The sequence below is a fragment of the Adiantum capillus-veneris genome, chromosome 16 (genome assembly GCF_014529385.1).
Source record: "Adiantum capillus-veneris isolate H3 chromosome 16, ASM1452938v2, whole genome shotgun sequence".
NCBI lineage: Eukaryota > Viridiplantae > Streptophyta > Polypodiopsida > Polypodiales > Pteridaceae > Adiantum > Adiantum capillus-veneris.
The window spans coordinates 154,804,383-154,826,464 of NC_140946.1; the positions used below are offsets into that span (position 1 = coordinate 154,804,383).

The 22,082-nt window shown below is 45.0% G+C and overlaps 1 protein-coding gene across 6 annotated transcripts in view; it reads right to left on the reverse strand.

Moving 5' to 3' along the window:
• Positions 1-632: 632 nt before the first annotated feature.
• The window catches only part of LOC147440100 (uncharacterized), a 59,235-nt gene continuing 37,785 nt past the window's right edge, over positions 633-22,082 (reverse strand). For all 6 annotated transcript variants that reach the window (XM_086483854.1, XM_086483855.1, XM_086483856.1 and 3 more), the window contains one exon: positions 633-1,497. In XM_086483854.1, coding sequence (XP_086339980.1) covers positions 1,089-1,497 — 409 coding nt within the window. In that variant the 3' untranslated portion in view covers positions 633-1,088. The remainder of the gene's footprint in view (positions 1,498-22,082) is intronic.

Sequence of the window (22,082 nt, forward strand, 5' to 3'; positions counted from 1 at the left end):
CTGAACTTGCAAGCTGAACCTAGAATTCACAAACTGAAGGAAAATACAGCTTGTATTAACTCGATGTGACTTTTTAGATTGACATAATTTAATGTTTGAGTGAGTATTTTCATTGCCAGCTCAGGCCCAAGTGCATCCTTACATGAAGGAAATTCACGTTGCATTTCAAGTCAGTAGACCTCGATAAGCATGTTTGTAGAGGACAACCCAAGTCCTGCGCATCACCCCGACCCCAGGAACGAGCTTTGGGAGACCTCGTAATCTGAAGTCTCAATGTAACAATCTTGCTACTCAACACAATAGCGTTCCACAGTAAAGGAATGCCATGGAAGAACTTGTAAGATTGGTTCTTTGAGTGAGCACCTTGCAAACAACTTGGCCTAATGGCCCATCAATTTAGCTCCAGTGAAGCAAAATGAGAGGAGAGCACAAGAGATTTGGCTCTTGCTTCTCCTCCCAACCTTTCATAAGCTTTTTGCTACTACAAGTCTCCTTTCCCAAGCCATGTGGAGCCCCTTGCCCAAGACCCTTGTCCTCACATAAGACATGCACTCAGTTCAAAATTAAAACATGTGAGGAGAAGAAAACTGAAGTTGGACCCAGTACAGCTCAAACACAAAAGAACATGTACATGGACAACAAATGCAGTTGGTCCACAGACAAGTAGCAGGACATCAAATCTCAACGAGTCTCAAGCTCTTTAATATGCTGATAGCTATCTCAACCTCAATGCAATACTGTACAACCAAATTAGACAAGTATGAATATGGCACCATTTGAGTTAGGTCTGTACATCGGAATATGGATAATCAAAATTCTGAGAGGTGGAAAGTACAGCAAGACAACAGTCAACCAATTGGGCTCCACGAGAAGCATTACCGCTTGTTTTCCAATCAAAGTAGATCTGTAGAAATCGTCATGAATGCCATCAAAACCACCCAAAAAGTAAACCAAAATCTTGCTTGCCACAGAGAAGAATGCATTCCCTTGAAGCAAGTCACAGTCGCTCAGATACAACTTATGTTCTCTTCATAGAAAACTGCAATATGTTGAAGGCTCAAATCCCACGTAAGACAGAGAGGCCTTAATTAGAGTGTAGAGCTGCAATCAAACACCTGAAGTGGAAGTCTCCTTGCCTCCAGAGCCTTGAAACATCCATCATCTAGTACTTCACTTCTACACCACCTACAATGCTCCAATGACTTGCACTGGTCCTTGTAAATGACATCCGAACAATCCTGTACTGCTTTCAGCTGCCGTCTCAAGAAACTCTGTTTGTTTGCTTTAGGATAGCATTTCTGAGAGCTTTCAGACCACTTACAAAGATTGCCTTCAGCTTGGTTACAAGCATCCATGTCCTCAAACAGACAATCTGCAAGGTTATTGCTTACTTGGAGCTCCACACAGTTTCCCCATAAGCTGTGTTCATGCAGAAATAAGAGTAAATGCAGCCACATACTGCCTACCATCAGCAGTCTCCGCAAATCCATCTCCAACCTGAGATATGCCCACATTACCAAGTTAACCACAAACATCGTTCTGAAAACTGCCTTCTAGTCGAAAAGCCTTACATCCATAAACAACTAATCTTCCATACAATAAAGATGCAAAGGCAGATGAGCAATGTCAATTGTGTGGGCATTTTTCACAAAACTCTGAACAATACAAGCATTTAAAAACCAAATAAATGATGTGTTAGTGTCCGCAGACCTACAATAGTTATAAGGAGACTCTCATGCACAATTCTTTTGCATTCAGGGCCCTTCAATTTTGAATGTCATATCTTTCCAGGCACACATCTAACTACAAAACAAATACTGCTAAGGGGGAAAATGCACAAACAGAAAGGGAAGCAGAAATCAAAGATGCTATAGGGTTTGCTAGCTAAAAAATAGGGGCAGGGACTACAGCTTTGGCTCTAGAAGAGCCAAATTGTATTTTTCTGACTCTTATCTGGAGGAGACACTTTTGACTGTATTTTTCAGCCATGATAACCATGCTTTGCCACTTAGACGAACTTGTATCGTGCTGTGTTTTCAGCCAGCACCTTCTTGGACTCGTGGAGGGGTTGGAGATCTCCTCTCAAAAGTTTTGTTTGCTGTGTTTTCAGCATTGATGCCAATCCTACACCTCTGTACGTGAAATATACTCATATGACTTCGCATCGACTTGATATGTCGGAGAAGGACAGTGAAGAGTGTCTTGATACACCATGTGTTGGGGTTAGGGAGGGTCAGTGAGTGTGGCATTCATTTTGGGGGGGGGGGGGGGGGGGGGGGGGGGGGGTGGGGGGGAGAGATCAAAGAGAGTAGAGAACACAATGTAGAATAACTCTATTAGGAGAAAAAGATTACAAGCCTCTTATATAGGCATCATAAAGGGTGATATCATGGTTACAACATGGGGTAAAACCTCACCATATACATCATCATCCTAAGTTGAAAGCTACACATGCTATCAAATGGACCATCACATGGTTTATGCCACACAAGCTGTGACTAGATTAGGGATGCTGCACACCATAGGAGTTGGTGCATAGGACAAAGACCACATGCCCAACAAACATCCCCTTCAAATTTGGACTAATGGCCAACTACATAGAGACCACTATCCCACACAGACTAAATATGCCACACAAGCTACAAAACAACTCAATGGATCATGGTATCACAAAGACTAAAGATCCTTTCCCTTAAACAGAGAATCACCTAGGACCAAGCTGCTATCCCAACTATCCCAAAAACAAACTCAAGGATAGGCCAAGGATCGCTCATATTGTCACGTGCGCATGGATCTGTGTGCCATGTGGACATGCTTTATCGACTTCCAAAGCTAGCCCAAAAACACCTCACAGAGCCTTACAAGCATCAAATCCTATCTAAATTCAAATCCAAGAACATGCCCATGTTCCATAGGCAAAGGACAAACCACAGAACAAGTTTCATGTTATTTTGATGAAAAAGACATCCTACGCGTAGGATGTCTCTAGCATAAATTTAGCCTTTTGTGCAAGGAATGACATCATGGGAGCCAATACCATGGTGCAATGAGCCCATATACCAATTTTCAACCCATTTGGACATCAATTGCTACCTATGATGGACATTCTACCCAAATTGTGACCTAAAGCCTGAATCGGCCCAAAAATCCACTTTTTGATATCCAAATCCAAATCCAAGCATATAGCCATGTTCCATGAGCCTTACACTACCTGCATGTCAAGTATGAACCAATTCTGATGAAAAAGACATCCTACGCGTAGGATGTCTAGATGAAAATTTTTGGCCAGATTTGCACTATGAGCACATGCACAGCTTCACAAGTTCCTTTTAAGCTTTATTTTCAATTTTCAAGTCATTTGGATAAGTAAAACTCAATTTCGCAGCTAATATGGAAAAAACGCTAACTTCGGACTACTGAGTGCAACACGATCTATGGCAGCCTCGAAGTCACCAACAAAGAAGAAAAGAATGACCATCAAGGATTATCTGGACGAAGTGGAACCCTTTGTCATTCCAGAAGGAACACTAAAGCCCACCAGCACCTGGATACAAGAGGATCTGTTGGAGTCCAACGACCTAAAGATCTACCAAGGAGTGTTCAAAGACAATGAAGGCAATGTCATAGAGCTACCAATGCTGCCGAGAGAACTCAATGAGTTTGTACGAAGCAAGATGGCCGGCTATTTGGAGAAAATTGATCTCCACAACTACTTCGAAGCAATACCGGCAGGGGTGGACATCAAAAGAGTCTGAGAGTTTGTAACAAGCATCAAAGAGGATGGAGTGGCCAAGGTAACAGATTTACAAGGCGGACCATATACAGAGATAATAATCACTGAGCGGGTTGTGGCCCATGCACTAGACCTCTCCAATGAGAGAGACAGTGTAACAAAAAGAAGGGATGAAGTCAAGGTGTACAAAGAGAAAAAGGCAAATTACACCTTTGAAGACATTGCCAACCCAAAGGTGGCAATCATGAGCCAGTTATACAACCAGTACTTCCACATGTGCACTAAGAGGCCACAGAAGTACAAGATGCCACCAGGAGCAATTGCCACAACGTTTACTTGGGCAATGACAAAAGGCACCCCAAAGATAATCAACTATGCGGCATACATACATGACAGCTTAGTAAAGATGGGCAACAAAAAGCCAACCTACATAGTGCCAGGAGAACTGATCACCAAGGTGGTATATGGGGCACTACACGCTAAAGGAAGATAGCCTGACCCCCCATCGCAGAATGATTGGCTAAGAGTAAAAGAAGACAAGGAAGATGAGCCGCAAAGGGCACCAAGGGTGGCTACGAGGCTGAAAAGACGGCTAGAGCCAGCTGAAGAGAAGCAACCCAAGCAGAAGAAAGAAAAGAAAGAGTTTGCTCAAGTGCCGGCCAAAGAGACAAGGTCACAAAAAGCGGCAAGACTAGAGAGGCTGATGGAGAGTTTCTGAGCAGAGAGGGCCCTCAAGGGTGATTTAAACAAACTCTGAAAGCCATCTCTCGAGTCTATGTCCGGATCCTCCAGAAGAGTGCAAAGGGACCGCTTTGAAGATTATATCAAAAATTTCGAGATTCTTGATGCTGCAGCAGAAAACATCCCCCATGTCCCTTTCACAGAGGAGGAAGTAGAGCAAATAAGGCAGAAACTGCTAGATGAACAAGAAAGCCAAGAAAGAGAAAGAAAAACAAAAGCACACAGGGACTTAAAGGGCAAACCTGCAACTTTACCAGCCAGTCCTAAACCCAGCCCACCGCCCTCACTACCTCCTAGCAGACCTCCACAGGAAGACAAGGAGGCTGAGGACAAACAAGAAGAAATGCAAGCAGAGGAGCAAGAGCAAAGGCAAGAACCTGAGCCAAAAGAAGAGGCCAAGCCTGAATCTCAACAAAAAGGATTAGATGAGCCCTATTATGCATTTTTGGACCTGCTAGCTGTAGGCTATACGAAGGAAGAAGCCGCCACAGTCGCATTCGACTTGGCGAGGACAGGGCCTAAGGAACAGATGCAAGGCATCAGGCTAGTTGAGCTAAAAGAAATTGCTACCGACACGGTAGACCTGCACCCGCCCTCCAATGACTGGGACGTGGTGATGACAAAGCTAGCCGGATTGAGGGCACAATCCATGGCTTCAGAGAAAGAACTGACAACTCTCAAAACCACTGAAGAACAGATCAAAAAGGAAGTAGATTCTCTGCAGACACAAAGCCAGAGGCAAAAGAAGAGAGAAGATGACCTGCAGGCCAGCTTGGCAATGGCTCTACAAAACTGCCAAGCAATGGAAGAAGTAAATCAGGAAGCACTAAAAAGAATACAAGCAGTTAAAGAAGAGTGTCAACAGCTCAGCAAGTCATTGCGAGATGCCGAAAGAGAAAGAGATAATCTGACACTACAGCTGGCAGAAGAAACAAAAGAAGTAGAGGCCGTGAGGAATGCCAAGGAAAAAGAAGAGATAGAACAAGAAGCAAGCCTGGATGAAGTCCTTGAGCTCAAGGACCGATTAAAAGTCAAAGATCAAACCATCCAGAGGCTGCGGGCATCACCTGCTAGAGTCAGAGCTACGAGCTCGACTCAAATCATTTCCGAGAGTCAACTATATGGAGAGCAAATGCAGGAACTTCAGAAGGAGCTGACTCTCGAGAAAAAGCAGAGATTGATGATGGCTGAAGGTTCTATAGTAATGCAAACAAGAATGGAGGAGGGCCAAAAAGCCTTGCAAGAAGAAGTGGAAAGCATGAAGATAAAGCTCGAGAAGGCGGAAAGAATAAACGCTGAACTTAATGACCTCCTCGTGAATATGGGCAGACAAGCTGAAGCGGAAAAGCAAACACTCCTCAGGCAAATTGAGGAGTTGAAAGGCCAGCAAGGAGGCAGAAAGCTCAGGGCCAGCCGCCAATGAGTGCATCGACCTCAAAAATGTGGCAGATCCTGTGGACACTCCTATGCAAGAGGAAATCATAGCGGGATCCTCTCAAGAGCCACAAGATCTAACACAAGAAGAGGAGGAAAAATTGCGTAAGGCAATAGAGGAAGAGCTAAGAGAAACCACGAAGGAAACCTTGGAATGGGAGCAGAGGGTCTTCAAATCTATGACAATTCAGAAGATCGACACCAGTAATCTCAGGCGTGAGTGGCTTCAATCCTCTCTCCCATATCCATTGCTGAAATATGAGGCAGCTACAATAAAAAAGCGGATCAAAGACGAGCCAACGGTACCTCTCTACAATGCAGACACCTCGAAGCCAAAAGGAGTTAAGCTTATAGTGGATTCTCAGCCAAAGTGGAGGAAGGCTTGGCTTACAAAGTACCCACAATACCTAATCCACCTGGTAGAGGCACCTAAAGATATCAGAGACAACCTCAGCTTCTGTCCTCTACCAAGGGTTAGGACGTGGAAGGCACAAGAAACTTTGCAAAGAAGCCAACCCACTTGGCTGAACTACCCAAAGCTGCCGGGCGTGAAGGCAGGTGAGACAATAAGTGTCCAATACATGGTGAAAACCCTAACGGGCGTCATAAAGTTGTTCACTGGCTCACCTGACCTTACATGCATTATGATGAGGAAAATCTGCAGAACCATTTTAGCAGTGTTCAAGACCTTCAAGCCAGGCCAGGTGACCGACAGCATATTCTTCTTCCAGGATACATACAGATGCGCCTATGATCTGTCAGGTCACCCTTCCAAGGAGGTGATACATGCGCTGTATCAAAGAATCATGTTTCTACCATCCTATCACCTCCAGGCTTTTGAAGAAGCATTCTATACAGAGTTCTTCACCATGAATACAGACATCTTTGGCCCAACAATGTTGAACCTACATGCCAAGTACAAATCACTGCTAAAGATGCGGAAAACAATAAGATGAAGCAGCCGATCAGGGCCATGTCGGGGACGACATGAGCAAGGAGGAGGGGAGTGTTAGAAGCTGGACACACCCCACGGCAGTAACTACTCGGAGGACCATTATTTTTTGTATTATTCATTCATTGAGGGAAACCTGATTTTTCACCTTGTAATTATTGGGACTTACAAAAGTTTCCAGATTGTATCCCAGTTTTGATAGTTAGATTGAGTAGATGGTTGATTTTGGAACTTTAGGGTTTGAGAAATTGTAAGGTATATATACCACTTTTTGACCTTAATAAAAAAACCTTTTGTCATTTTAAAAACAAGTTTTTAAGTCTGTGAGTGAGCGTACTGTGTACGAGAGAGAGAGAGAGTGTGAGCTTCATCTTGACGCTACGTGTGCTCCGGTGGTCGGAATTGAGTGCGGAGAAGTGCAACGTGTTGCCCCCGATGAGAGCTACGCGCCGATACCTACATTGCGCGCGTACGGTCCGGTCTTGCGAGCTCCTTCTACGAGCTTCATCGGGTGTTTGGGTGAGTATACGTTGTCCGATTTTGCATTGCAGCATATCCACGCGTTCACATTGAGTAGAACTACACATTAAACACTTTAGATTTCGGAAACGAAGACCTGCAGATTTTGGCCAGACATCCTACGTGTTTCTGCACCGGGTGTTTTGGGTCTGGATTTTGGTTCATAGACTTTAGGGAGAGCGACCTATTGGTATTAGTAGGGTCTCCTTCAAGTTCTATGGTCTTTCGAAATTGTTTGATGGGTGTTCGGCTCTAGAAAGCGTTGTAGGAAGTTTCCTCTTATGCACTCTTGAAGGCTGTGACTTAGACAATTGGTAGAGACCTCTGTAGGAATTAGTTAGAAGTCGGTCAAGTGTAGGTTGACACCTTATGCTTGCTTCCACGCGCCTGCGGGTCGAGCTTCGTCCTTAGCTGACATTACATGTTAGGTGAGTTCTCGCTGTGCTGACGTCCGTCGCGGTGTATCCGTCCAACACGGCTCATGGTGTCAAATTTCTCCTCTTTCAATACATGGTCATGCTCTACCTTGCTCACGTGCTCCTTCAAAGCATTCAAGTCCACAAGAGAGCGTTTACATTCCTTGACTTCCTCTTCAAGTTGCCCGTAAGTCTTCACCTTGTTTGTTTACGTCTCTTGCAATGATACCAAGTATGCCATGATCATGGTTTCCGATATCGTTGGTTGAGTCGTTGTGTTGCTATCTCCACACTCAGAAGATTTAGAATCATTTTCTACAATGGTTGTGGACATTGTTGAAGAGGAACCCGTGTGAGTACCGAAAGACATAGCATATAAAATAAGAGATTAGAGTCAACTTTCCCGAACCTGTTCACTTCAAAAATGCTGTTGCAAAACGCTTCCATAATTCTGAAAAGTCATGTCTTTACATCAATGCGTAGAGGGCGTCGTGCTCTTCGATTGAGGCTATCGGAGTTCGGAGAGAGAGAGAGAGAGAGAGAGAGAGAGAGAGAGAGAGAGAGAGAGAGAGAGAAGCAGGAAAATGACACCCGATGGTATCCCAACCAACCCTCTCAAGGGCCCCCGCACCGTTGCCGATGTGGTATTTGCTTTAGATTGCATAAATGAAATGCACACACATGCAATACCTCTAGTGACTCGAACGGTGAATGTTGCCGCGATAACTCCTCTAGACGAGGCACCTCCGAGGTTGATTTGATGCACCTTTGGATCATTCTCAATGTGGTATTTGCTTTAGATTGTGTGAATGGAATGTCCACACATACAATACCTCAAGTGCAGACTCTATTGACTCGAATGGTGAATGTCATTGCGGTAACTCCTCTCGACGAGGCACCTTCGCGACTGATTTGATGCACCTTTAGATCCATCTCGATGTGGGACAACGGATGGCCACCAAGGGGTAGATTTCGGGCTGAATTACACTCCCAATGTGAGAGGAATGAAGGGCTGAAAACGCAGATCTCGACGATGGACAGCAATGTAAGCACTCGATGACAGTGAGGGAATGGCCGAGGAGAGGCTCGATGGGCTACGGAAGTATCGGACCGCAACGAGAAAGCCACTAACGCAGATCCAAGCCGTTTTCTAGCGATGGGAAGGGTTGAAATCTTAAAACATTGAGGCTGATCTACTATAGGCTCCAAGCTCTAGGCTGATCTGACGATGCCAAGCAAAAACGCTAGGGCTGCCAGCTACCTACAAAAACGCTAAGGCTGATCTGAGCAAAAACGCTTGGCTGAATTGCTCCTCTTGCTAGCGCTCCTCATCTAATGCAAAACGTTAGTTCCTTGGCCTCCATTAAAGGACCAAACTACAGGTTATAAACTCCTTAAGGTGTAGGTAGGGCAAAACCTCTGTCAAATTCTTAAAATAAATCCATAAAATGATTGTTAGTAAGTTTGACGAAAGCTCAGTCTCTAGGTGAAACTGTCGCACATCTACCCACCAAGGAATCTTGAATTCCTCTAACCTAAAACTATATGCACGTCATGCCAGATGCCCACCGGTCTCTAGGTGAAACTGTCGCACATCTACCCACCAAGGAATCTTGAATTCCTCTAACCTAAAACTATATGCACGTCATGCCAGATGCCCACCGTAGTGTAATAACAATTGTAAAAACATGTGTACAAACGATTTATGCAAGAGCGTTCCAAAACTGGAAAATTGGCTCTAGAAGTCGATGAAGCATGTCACGTGGTACATAGAGCCATGTGCACGTGACATCACGTCCTGCTTAAGGTGAGGTACTGGTATTGAACTCCATGCAAACAATGGATTGCCTCTTGGATCAACGATGCCCTTGTTGGTTACCGGCAAACAATAACCTTTGTTGCCCCAACTCAAGTGTGAACCAAACTACAAACTGGATGGATACTCGTCGAGCGAATGGCGGGATATGCCAACGCCGATGTCCACGGAGGTTACTGACTAGCCTATGCTGCCCCTACACGGGAAGATTGGCGAGAGCAACGCCAAATGGGAGATAAAGATGGATAAGTCCTTTGGAATGCCCACGAACCATGGCAAGTCCTGTGTATAATGTCTCATGAAACTGTTAAATAACTCCTCAAAGATAGAGGCTCCTCTTGGGGCTTTGATTGGATTGGCAACTGATGGAATCTCTAAATAAATCCTCGTCTCTGCAACAGATGTGACTGCGAATGTAGGTACACGATGCCTGCAAACTCCCGCGGTGGTTGCCTCGGATTGGAACCCTTTGGCTCCGGATGGATGGCCACCAATTGCTAAGAAGATGTAGATGGCGTGGACCCGATGTGATACCAAAGATGTGTACAAATTGATGTCGATGCAATGCTTCTTCTGGAATGATGGAATTCTCCAAGCAGATGGGAGAGATGGTTGTGCAAATATTGCACAAACTCCAAAGCTAATAGGCTGATCTGGATGGTGCCTTCCTTTGTCGTTATAGGCCGCTAATAAATCCTAATACTCACAATCAACATCTTCATGTTTCCAATGCATGTTTTCAATGATGCGATCTGTTTTGTCGACGAATTTATATTTGCAAATATCCATGCTAAGATTTCTTTATATCGAGGTGGTCGAGCACGCACACCAAGTCACCTACCTTGTAGGCGCACCACAACTGTAACCCTCGGTATGCATTTCCTACACTCAAGGTGCACGGTCCTACACGCAATGGCAAGTCCTGCAGTTCCTTGAGTGAGAGAAGCGTCCTTAGGCGAGACGCTACAACACACTCAAACACTAGAGAGAGAAAAAAAATTAATAGCTAAAGCGGATTAGTGCAAAAATTTCAAAGCTCTGATACTAATGTTAGGTGTAGCGGAATTGAAAAGGTAAAGATCAACATTTTACACTTTCTCAAATCTTTTACTTCCTTTCCTTGCATTAGTGATTGCTTTTAGCTTGAATGATGATTCCTTTTACTTTTTCTTGAAGAGAAGGAATGAGAGAGTCGTAGAGATGTGTAGAGAGAGAGAGAAAGAGAGAGAGGAGAATGAAACCCGATGGGGTCCCAACCAACCCTCTAAAGGGCACCCCATACTGTTGCCGATGTGGTATTTGATATAGATTGCGTAAATGGAATGTACACACATGCAATACCTCAAGTGCAAACTCTATTGACTCGAATGTCGTCGCGGTAACTCCTTGAGACGAGGCACCTTCGGGGCTGATTCGATGCACCTTTGGATCCTTCTAGATGTAGATTGCGGATGGCCACCAAGGAATAGATCTGGGGCTGAATTACACTTTCAATGTGTGAGGAATGAAGGCCTGAAAACGCACATCTCAACGATGCCAATGTTGGATAGCAATGGGAGCGAGAGAATGGCCGAGGAGAGGCTCGATGGGCTACCGAAGTACTCGACCGAAACGGGAAGGCCGCTAAAGCACATCCAAGCTGTAACGTGCAGCGGAATGAATGTTGTATTTTCTCAAGATTAGTGATCTATATTGCTCAAGGTTCCTTTTAGTTCTTAGGGAAGGAGAGAGCCTTCCGTCTTTATGGAGAGTGCTATGATCACGAACAAAGTGAGTGGATATTGTGCGTGCAAGTGTATGAGACTGCGAGAAGGAGAGAAAAGAGATACGACACCCGAGAGGTTGTAAAACCCTCCTCCGAAGGCCCCACTCTCGTCGGCGAGAGTGGTCTACTTTTGATTGCACAAAGGTGTACAATGATGATGCATGGGCTGATGCAAACAGGGACTATGCCGATGACGACGATGATGACCTTAGGGCTGAATTCGATGCTCTTCTATCTGCTGTCCAAAAAGGGGTAATGGCTGAGAATCTGGACCACTTTGGGAGGCTGAAAATGACTGGTTTACTGCTGTTTTTATGGCTGAAAATCCCTGGTTTTGTCGAGGTTCATACGGTGATAAAAACGCTGAGGATCTGGCTTGATCAAGCTGCGTTTTTAGGGCTGATTTTACCTGCTGTAAAACGCTGTCATGGCTGCATTCCACTGCTGAAAACGCTGATAAAAACGCTGAAGTCTAATGGCTGTGGTTGTTGGTCGCGGGGAAAAACGCCAAGCTGGGGAACTTGATGGCGATGATGTTGTTGGGGGAGAAACGCCAAGGGAGGGAGAGTGTATGGCGATCCCAAAACGATAGGGGCTGAAGGGGGTGGCCTCACAAAGCGGGCTTGAAGAGGTTCTTGTTTAGAGAGGGAGGGAGTACCTGTTGCTTGGAAAGCCTGCTGTGCTCCTTGCTCATCTGCCCTATTGTGCTAACTTGGGTTTGCTTATATATTAACTTACCCAATTTGCCCTACTTAGTTCCCAACAAAAGTCACTTAATAAATAAGTGAAAAATGTTAAAAATAGGAAAAAAAAGGATAAAGTCACTTGAAAAATTCCCAAACTGACTCTGATAAGATCTGATGGAAATGCCTAAGTGACTGGGCCTGCACGGTCTACGAATAGACTCACAAAGGTACCAGATCACTTCTAATCTAGACTGACTGGACTGATGGGAACCCTGTACTGGTGTAGCTTGTCCACGGACACATAGGGTTTGATGTGTCACGTGACATCCCCTCTTTTTTAAAGTGAAGTACTGGTACCGAGCTGCATGGCTTCCTTGTAGTCTGCCAACAACTCTGGATAATCCTTGAAGAACTCTTCGTCTATCCACACCGCTTCATGGGTTCCTCGATCTTTGAACTTCAAAAAATATTGTCGTACTTGTTTCTTCGAAACATGGCGAAACCAATGCAACAAGACTTGCTCCGGCTCCATGACTTCAGCTTCATCGATGATCTCCGGTTCTTCTTCTTCCGAAACGTCCTTTGGAGGTGTTCCCTGAAACACTTTCAACCAAGAAACATGGAAAACGTTGTGCATTGACCATGAGTTAGGCAACTTCAATTTCATTGAAACCTCATTAATCTTTTTGATGACTGGAAATGGACCATACATACGAAAAGACAACTTAGGACATTTCTTTCCAACTTGCTTAAGACGTTGTTTCATGATTCGTAGATACACCCAATCTCCTTCCTTGATCGAGACCTCCTGATGATGCTTGTTAGCCTATCGAGAATAAAATTCATGAGCCTTCCTTAGCCAAAGCTTCACACTCTCAGAAATCTCATCCAATGACTGACTCTCAGCATTGGCATCAGGCATTTGACTAACCGATCTAGTCAAAAGTGACAAGAACGGACGGCCAAAATGAAACCGGCCTGCTCAATCCAAAAAGGGCGGTAGACTTTACTTCAAACCTTGATTTAGCTTTCACCCATTATTAGTCGTCTATTATACCTGCGCCATAGTGACACAAGAGAGGGGAATGGGATACAGATGCTAGAATGCACCTGTATGAGAAGACCGACACCAGATTGGCCCCTAACTTAGGCGCCCCTTTCGGTATTTCTTTATTGTTCAAAAGAGGGAATAAACGCTGTGGTTCCCTACAAGCTGCCCCGCACAAACTCGGCTGGATTTCCACTGTTCCAGCCCGATTTCGGCAACATAACTGTACTAGAACCCTTCACAGTCAGTATTCCCACGCATTGACTGACTTTCCCGACGCATACGGGCACTTTTCAAAACCTGGCGAGAATCTACAGCACGCTGAATTCTCTGTTTTCAGCCCTGAAAATGCGCCGGATTGCCTGTACAGCGGTCCCCTTGCGTCCCCGAACCTCCTGGGGGTATTAGGGTCCGTTTAGGGCCAAAACCCTAAACCTGCAAAAATACACAGCAGGCTGTAATTTACTGTTTCGGGCTCCGTTTCGTGTGCCGGTCGCATCCGTAGCAAGTCCTTGAGCTCCCGCACATGTAGGGCTACTTGCCCTTTGAATCGGACGAGATTTCTGGCGTGAAACCTCTCCGAATTCACCTGTACCTACGGGGGGATTAGCCGCTAGCTAATCCAGTACCTGTGCAAGAGGCTCTTGCCTCGGCAATCGCGCATGAACCCACACAATTGTACATTGGTCAAATGAAGAGCCCACTAGAGGGGCATAACATACTGCCAAAGGGGAGAGAGAGGGCAGTGCGTAGCGTGCAGGGCATCACTCCTGGCACCGCACTGTGCATAAGAGGGAAAGCAAGCACTCCATAGCTCTTAACCTGTGACAAAATCTGAAAATGAGGCTCTCCCCCTCCTAAATTCAGCGCCACTTCTTGTTGCATGAGGCAAGTGCACCAGAAGGTGCCACTTGGCACATTTATAAGCATTTTCCCGTTTCGGGGTTGCCGTCTAAAAATATCCCAACCGGTTGCCCAATTGACTTCACGGCAGAGTAAGAAAATGTTCCCCTTGTCATTCCGGAGGTAATGACGTCAACACATTTTCAGGTCCCAAAATAGCAGTTCCCTAAATTTTAGGAGATGCTGCCATTGTATCTTTCTAGGTCATCCGACCCTCTTTGTACACTGCGGTCACATCCAGAACTGAAATGTAGCCTCTGTAGCAAAGGATTCCACTTTGGCTAGTCAATGACCCCACTTGGCTAACCATAGTCCTTGTCCAACCTTAGTGCTCTCTTGCCCTCAGGCCTGGACTCCCTCTGGACAGTTCCACACTAGCTATGCAATGCAGGGCAGTTAGATTTCCCGAGGGGTGTTTCCAAAAAGTGAAAGTAAATAGATAATAAGAAAGAAATCAACCAAAAGGATAGATAGTAGTCACACGCCGGTGACATACCCCCCTCTTGAAATCTCAAACGTCCTCGTTTGCATCTATGTCGTACATGCTTACTGTCAACACTGATGTATTCAACACCTGTCGACACATATACGACACATACATGCTCATTGTCAACCCTGGTGTATTCAACACCTCGTCGACTCATGTATTGCCTGCGTGTGAACCCTGTCCCAATGACATAGTGGTAGCTTCGCACTGTGCCATTGCTTTGAGTCACTAACTTTCCAATGACAAAATGGTAGCTGCACATTTTGCCACTGTCTTATAGTACACGTTGGATCCCGTAACACTTTCGAGCATACCCAAACCGACAGTTTAAGAATGCAGTTACACATGTACTCTTGAATAGAAGCAATCACTGTATCCTTGACAAACTGACAAGAAATACTCACTTCTATAGCACTAACCAAACTTTTGGACATTCCATAAGAGCAATTGCCAAACTGACAATCTGTACAGCTCTAACATTCATGTAACAGGTATTTCATTTGAGCTCACTTTAAATACCATGTACATCATTTGTTTCAGAAGCCATTGTCACACTGACAATCCATTTAGCTTTGAAACTCAAGGGGTCAAGGTAGGTTGCAAATCGAAGGCTTCAAGGTAAAGTGATAACACAGTTGGTGACTCTGCAAGTTCACCTTCTTCCATCCACTTAGCATCCATTGGTGGATAGTTTCTGAACTTTACTAAGTAACGCCTAGCAACCTTGCCTTTCACTTTCCTTTCTTTGTGTGCCGAAATCTGTTCATGGACCAAGATCTCGTCAAGTTCCTCGACTTCCGGCTGATCTTCAGTTGGGATATCTTCTGGCACATCACCCACATAGGGTCTGAGAAGACTCACATGAAACACATTGTGAATCTTCCAACTGTCAGGCAATTTCAGCCTATATGCAACATCACTGATTATGTCGCATACTTGAAAAGGCCCATAGTAACGCATGCTGAGCTTTGGAAACAGTCTTTCCTTGTCCTTCATCTTCTTTAACCTTGCCTTTTCAAAGCGTAAAAGCACCCAATCACCAAGTGAATATACCACTTCACGACGGTGACGATCAGCTGCTTTCTTTTGTTTTGCTTGAGTCCTTTCTAAGGCCACTTTGACCTTCTTGTACATTTCATCCATGTCCTGAACATACTTATCTGCTTCAAATATCTTGTCCTTTGTATGCAGTATGGGAGGAACTTTCTTGCCACCTTCAACTATCTCAAAGGGTGCCTTGCCAGTTGATGAATGCACTGTATTATTGTATGCATACTCCACCAATGGCAAATACTGCTCCCACTTTCCTTTATGCTCTGACACATAGCACTTCGCAGATCTAGGACAGTAGAATTTGCCTCTTCTGACTGCCCATCTGTTTGAGGATGAAATGACGAAGATAATTTGAGCGTAGTGCCCATATTCTCAAACAAGCCTCTCCACAACAAACTTGTCATGCGTGGATCACGGTCGCTAACAATCGAGTGTGGCATGCCATGATACTTGAAAATATTGCTCATAAACAAGCGTGCCATCTGATCTGGCTTTATCTTCTTCCTGACAGGAATAAAATGAGCCTGTTTGCTGAATCTGCAAATAATGGTCCAAATACCATCGTTTCCTGTCTGCGTTCTCGGAAGATCAAAGATAAAATCCATAGCAATACTTTCCAATGGTTTATCTGGAATAGGTAGTGGTTGCAATAACCCTGGTGCCTTTTGCCTGTCAAACTTGACCTTTTGGCATATTAGGCATTCTCGCACAAAGGCATCCACATCCCTTCTCAATGTAGGCTCTCTTCCATAACTTTGCGTCGCAATGGCTTTGTGACACACAATCTGCCATGCATCATCATGAACCCGTCTTTAAGAAGATAGTGTTCATGACGTTGTCCATCCATTAGTTGCTCGAAGACCCTTGCAAAATCTTCATCATTTGCATACTGTTCTCTCATATCATCAAGTTCATGATGATAAGGAATCGACACAACTGAAATTTGTGGCTTCCTTGACAAGGCATCAACCACAACGTTCTTCTTGCCTTCCACATGCACAATCTGAAAATGAAACATGGACAAAATATTTGCCCATCGCATATGCTTCTCAGATAACTTTGTTTGTGTCAAGAAGTATCGCAAGGTCTGATGGTCCGTTTGGACAACGAAGTCTGCACCTAGCAGGTAGTGTTTCCAACTTAAGAGCGCATGAATCACAGCCAGTAACTCTTTCTCATAGACCTGCATGGTCATCTCTAGCCCTTGCAAAATTCTGCTCTCATAGGCTACTACCCTGCCATCTTGCATTAGCACTGCACCAATGCTACTACCGCAGGCATCACACTGGACCACAAATGACTTCCTAAGATCTGGCAACACAATGACTGGATCTGAAGTCATCTTTTCCTTTAAGAGATTAAAAGCTGAAATCTCTTTTTGTGTCCATCTAAAGGTGACTGCCTTCTTTTGAAGAGCATGTAAAGGTGAAGCAATCTCAGCGAAATTTCGGATAAACCTTCTGTAATAGGAGCATAATCCCAAGAAACTTTGGACATCGTGCACCGTCTTCAAATTTGGCCATGACTTGATCGCTTCAACTTTTGCAGGATCCATTCTGACACCATCCTTTGAGACAATGTGTCCCAGAAAGTGAATCTCTTCTAGAAAAAACTCACTTTTCTTTGCATTGATGAGCAACCTATGACTGCGTAGCTCTTTGAACACAATGGCCAAGTGATGCCTATGCTCCTCTTCATTCTTTGAGTAGATTATCATGTCATCAAAGAATGTACCAACAAACTGCTGGTGTGGACGGAAAATTCTGTCCATCATCCTATTGAACGTAGCAGGAGCATTTGTGAGACCAAAGGGCATCACTAAAAATTCGTAAAGGCCAAACGTCGTTCTAAAAGCAGTCTTGTGCACATCCTCTGATCTAATGCGGATCTGATGGTACCCACTCTTTAGATCTATCCTGCTAAACATAGCCGCTCCTTCTAATTTGTCCATAATATCATCAATTCTAGGTATAGGAAACCTATTCTTGATGGTATTCTTGTTCAGTGCACGGTAGTCTATGCACATACGCCATGAGCCATCCTTTTTCTGCACCAACAACACTAGAGAACAGAATGGAGATGAACTGGGCTGAATCAACCCCTTTTCTAACAACTCTTGTACTTGGCCCATTATCTCTATCTGCTGAGCCGCACTAACCCTGTACGGAGGCTTATTTGGTGGGCTACTGCCTCGCACCAAATCTATCGCATGGTCCTTGGGTCTCTCTGGCGGTAATTGAGATGGTAATGAATCGAAGAAACAGTCACTATACTGTTGTCAAAACATTGACCTTTCTTTATCTAGCACAGATAAATTTGATTCATCACAATCTGACACTTCACGTGCAAAAACCAAGTACGCAAAAAGATGCTTTTTCATTACAGAAGTAATAGCAGAAGCTGATACAGTAGGAATAGACTCTCCTTTAAGCTTTACATCCAGAATGTGAGTCTTTCCCCTGCTCGTCCAGTGGCATGATGTAAAATTCTTCAGCATCTACATAGGACTGGATATGTAGACGCAACTTTCCGATGATGGGCGTCACAGCCTCTGTATGGCCAGGACATGCCAAACCTGCCTCTGTTGTATACCCCATCTCTTCAGGTCTGATTCCCAACTTTGAAGCCAATTCTGGGAAATGAAGTTGGCTTTGGCACCTGGATCAAAGAAGATAAGCATTGTTTAATCCCGGACCTTTCCCCATGCTCTGCAAAGCTCACTTGCATCTGAATTTGGCTTGTCGCCCACCATATCTGGCACTAGACCGGCCATGGGCTTCTTTCCTTTCCTGTCCTCCTTGTCTTCAGAATCAGCTGGCCTTTTCTTTGTAGGACAGTTGTAAGCAATGTGGCCAGGCTGCTCACATATAAAGCATTTGTTCTCTGTCCTCGGGACCTTCTTTTGCTCTTCTGACTTGCGAGGAAAACGTCTTTTCCATTTCTTTGCTGGTCCTTTTTCTGATTCAGCCGTAGCTTTGTCTTTCCCTGCGTTGGCTGACTCCTGAGTCCCTTTAGGAGTCTCATTGGGAATGTGCTTCTTGGCTGAATTTTTCTTGCCTGATCCTGCCTTGACGCCAGTGTTAAATTCACAATCTTCTCCCTTGAGCAAACCATTGCCAGTGTTTGCTACCTCGATGAGCTGCGTCAAAGTAGTGACTTTTGTCTTCGTACAGTACTTTCTCAATCCTTTCGGTAGGCCACAACAGTATTTTTCAATCTGTTCTGTCAATGGCACAAACCTATAGGAAGTTACTGGAAGTAGAGCTTTCCAAAACTTCCGATTGTAATCATCCAGATTTCTGCAAGTGGCAGCATTTAGCTGGTGCCATTCTGTCATGACATCTGCTTCAAAGTCATCAGATAACCATGCTGCTGCAAAAATCTGCTTGAAGTAAATCCATGTGGACGGAGCTTGCCCTTGAAGCAATAAAGTTGTCCACCATTGTCCCGCATTCCCTGTCAAGAAAGTGGCTGCCTTGCGGACCTTTGAAGCCTCTGTAAAGTTTCCCCCTGCATAGGCCTTGTCAAACTGCTGGAGGAATGAGAGAGCCTTCTTCCTGTCATCAAACCCTGTAAAGGTCATGAATGACACACCTTTGCCACCTTCTTTGTACGGAGTTGGCCTCTCCAGCGGCGTTAAATTGTCATATGGAAGTGACTGAAACATGGGAACACTATTAGGGTTCATCTGTGTTCCTTGGCCGCTATTAACTTGACCTGGAAATGCCATATGTGGCTGCTGATTTGTAATTCCAGCCATACCAAAATTTGCTTGTGGCATCCCAAATTGGCCTTGAGTGCTCTGAAACCCTGGTTGCATACCCATGACACTGTACATGGGGTTAGGCATCATCGTTTGAGCACTCCCGAACACTATTCCTGGCGTGTAAAACTGATTTCCAGGTGCATGACCAGCCATGCTCTGGAATACCGATCCACCTCCAAAATAGCCAGGGTGTACTGAAGGTGGTGGGAAGACCTATTGCATAGCCTGTAGGTTGCTTCCCTGCCCATTAGAACCAGCTATAGGCTACTGAAAGGTGGCGGGCTGAACTGGTACAGCTTGAAAGACTGGCATCTCAGCCACCTGTTCTTGCATCTTAGGCACAGGTTGTGGAGACTGCATGTTCTCCATCAAGTGTACAGGTGTTTCCATTGACTGTGCAGTATGAATCACCTGTGCTCGAGCCTTAACAGGCTTTTGAATATGATCCAGTGACCCAACTTGCTGAGATGGAACAGGAGGTTGCAGAAAGGCTAAAAACCTCGGGTTCTGCATTACTTGTGTGAACATAGCCACAGCAATAGCCAACTGGGTCCTGAATATATCATCCTCTGTCTGTGGTGGTCTTGAGGACTCACCCACTTCATGTGTCTGTTGACCCTGTGAAGAGGAAACCTCTTCAGTCACATCATCTGGTATGTCAGCCATAATTGCAATTCCCTGTGTCTGGTCTATGATCCCCTATGTCTTCAAGCCCAAAACTGACCAAGGCTCACTTCTATGGGAAAAAGTGATTTAATCCCGTCGATGGAACCATGAAACCGGCCTGTTCAATCCAAAAAGGGCAGTAGACTTTACTTCAAACCTTGATTTAGCTTTCACCCATTATTAGTCGTCTATTATACCTGCGCCATAGTGACACAAGAGAGGGGAATGGGATACAGATGCTAGAATGCACCTGTATGAGAAGACCGACACCAGATTGGCCCCTAACTTAGGCGCCCCTTTCGGTATTTCTTTATTGTTCAAAAGAGGGAATAAACGCTGTGGTTCCCTACAAGCTGCCCCGCACAAACTCGGCTGAATTTCCACTGTTCCAGCCCGATTTCGGCAACATAACTGTACTAGAACCCTTCCCGGTCAGTATTCCCACGCATTGACTGACTTTCCCGACGCATACGGGCACTTTGCAAAACCTGGCGAGAATCTACAGCACGCTGAATTCTCTGTTTTCAGCCCTGAAAATGCGCCGGATTGCCTGTACAACGGTCCCCTTGCGTCCCCGAACCTCCTGGGGGTATTAGGGTCCGTTTAGGGCCAAAACCCTAAACCTGCAAAAATACACAGCAGGCTGTAATTTACTGTTTCGGGCTCCGTTTCGTGTGCCGGTCGCATCCGTAGCAAGTCCTTGAGCTCCCGCACCTGTAGGGCTACTTGCCCTTTGAATCGGACGAGATTTCTGGCGTGAAACCTCTCCGAATTCACCTGTACCTGCGAGGGGATTAGCCGCTAGCTAATCCAGTACCTGTGCAAGAGGCTCTTGCCTCGGCAATCGCGCATGAACCCACACAACTGTACATTGGTCAAATGAAGAGCCCACTAGAGGAGCATAACATACTGCCAAAGGGGAGAGAGAGGGCAGTGCGTAGCGTGCAGGGCATCACTCCTGGCACCGCACTGTGCATAAGAGGGAAAGCAAGCACTCCATAGCTCTTAACCTGTGACAAAATCTGAAAATGAGGCTCTCCCCCTCCTAAATTCAGCGCCACTTCTTGTTGCATGAGGCAAGTGCACCAGAAGGTGCCACTTGGCACATTTATAAGCATTTTCCCGTTTCGGGGTTGCCGTATAAAAATATCCCAACCGGTTGCCCAATTGACTTCACGGTAGAGTAAGAAAATTTTCCCCTTGTCATTCCGGAGGTAATGACGTCAACACATTTTCAGGTCCCAAAATAGCAGTTCCCTAAATTTTAGGAGATGCTGCCATTGTATCTTTCTAGGTCATCCGACCCTCTTTGTATACTGCGGCCACATCCAGAACTGAAATGTAGCCTCTGTAGCAAAGGATTCCACTTTGGCTAGTCAATGACCCCACTTGGCTAACCATAGTCCTTGTCCAACCTTAGTGCTCTCTTGCCCTCAGGCCTGGACTCCCTCTGGACAGTTCCACACTAGCTATGCAATGCAGGGCAGTTAGATTTCCCGAGGGGTGTTTCCAAAAAGTGAAAGTAAATAGATAATAAGAAAGAAATCAACAAAAAGGATAGATAGTAGTCACACGCTGGTGACACAAAAGCTGCCTCATACGGAGTTCGACCAATAGCAGAAGAAAAGGAATCATTTAGAATAGCCTGAACCAATGGGAGATAGAGCTCCCATTGAAACTGTTGATCGTGAACATAAGATTTTAACACATTAAAAGCCAACTGATTATAAATTTCGGTTTGACCATCGGACTGTGGATGAAAAGCGGATGAAAAATTCAACTTTGTGCCAAAATTTTCAAAGAGTGCACGCCAAAAGTTGGACGTGAACTTAACATCCCTATCTGAAACAATGGACTTTGGCAAACCACACAGGGGGTACCAATGCTTAATGAACAATCGTGCAACATCTTATGCAGTAACTGTGGTTTTACAAGGAATCAACATGCAAAATTTGCTGAAACGATCAACAATTGTTAAACATTGAGTGTTCCTTGAATGCAGACTTGGTGGTAAGTTAGTCACAAAATCCATAGAGATATCTTGAAAAGGTCCCTCGGGAATAGGGAGCGGAAGCAAGAGGCCTTGCTACTTACCCC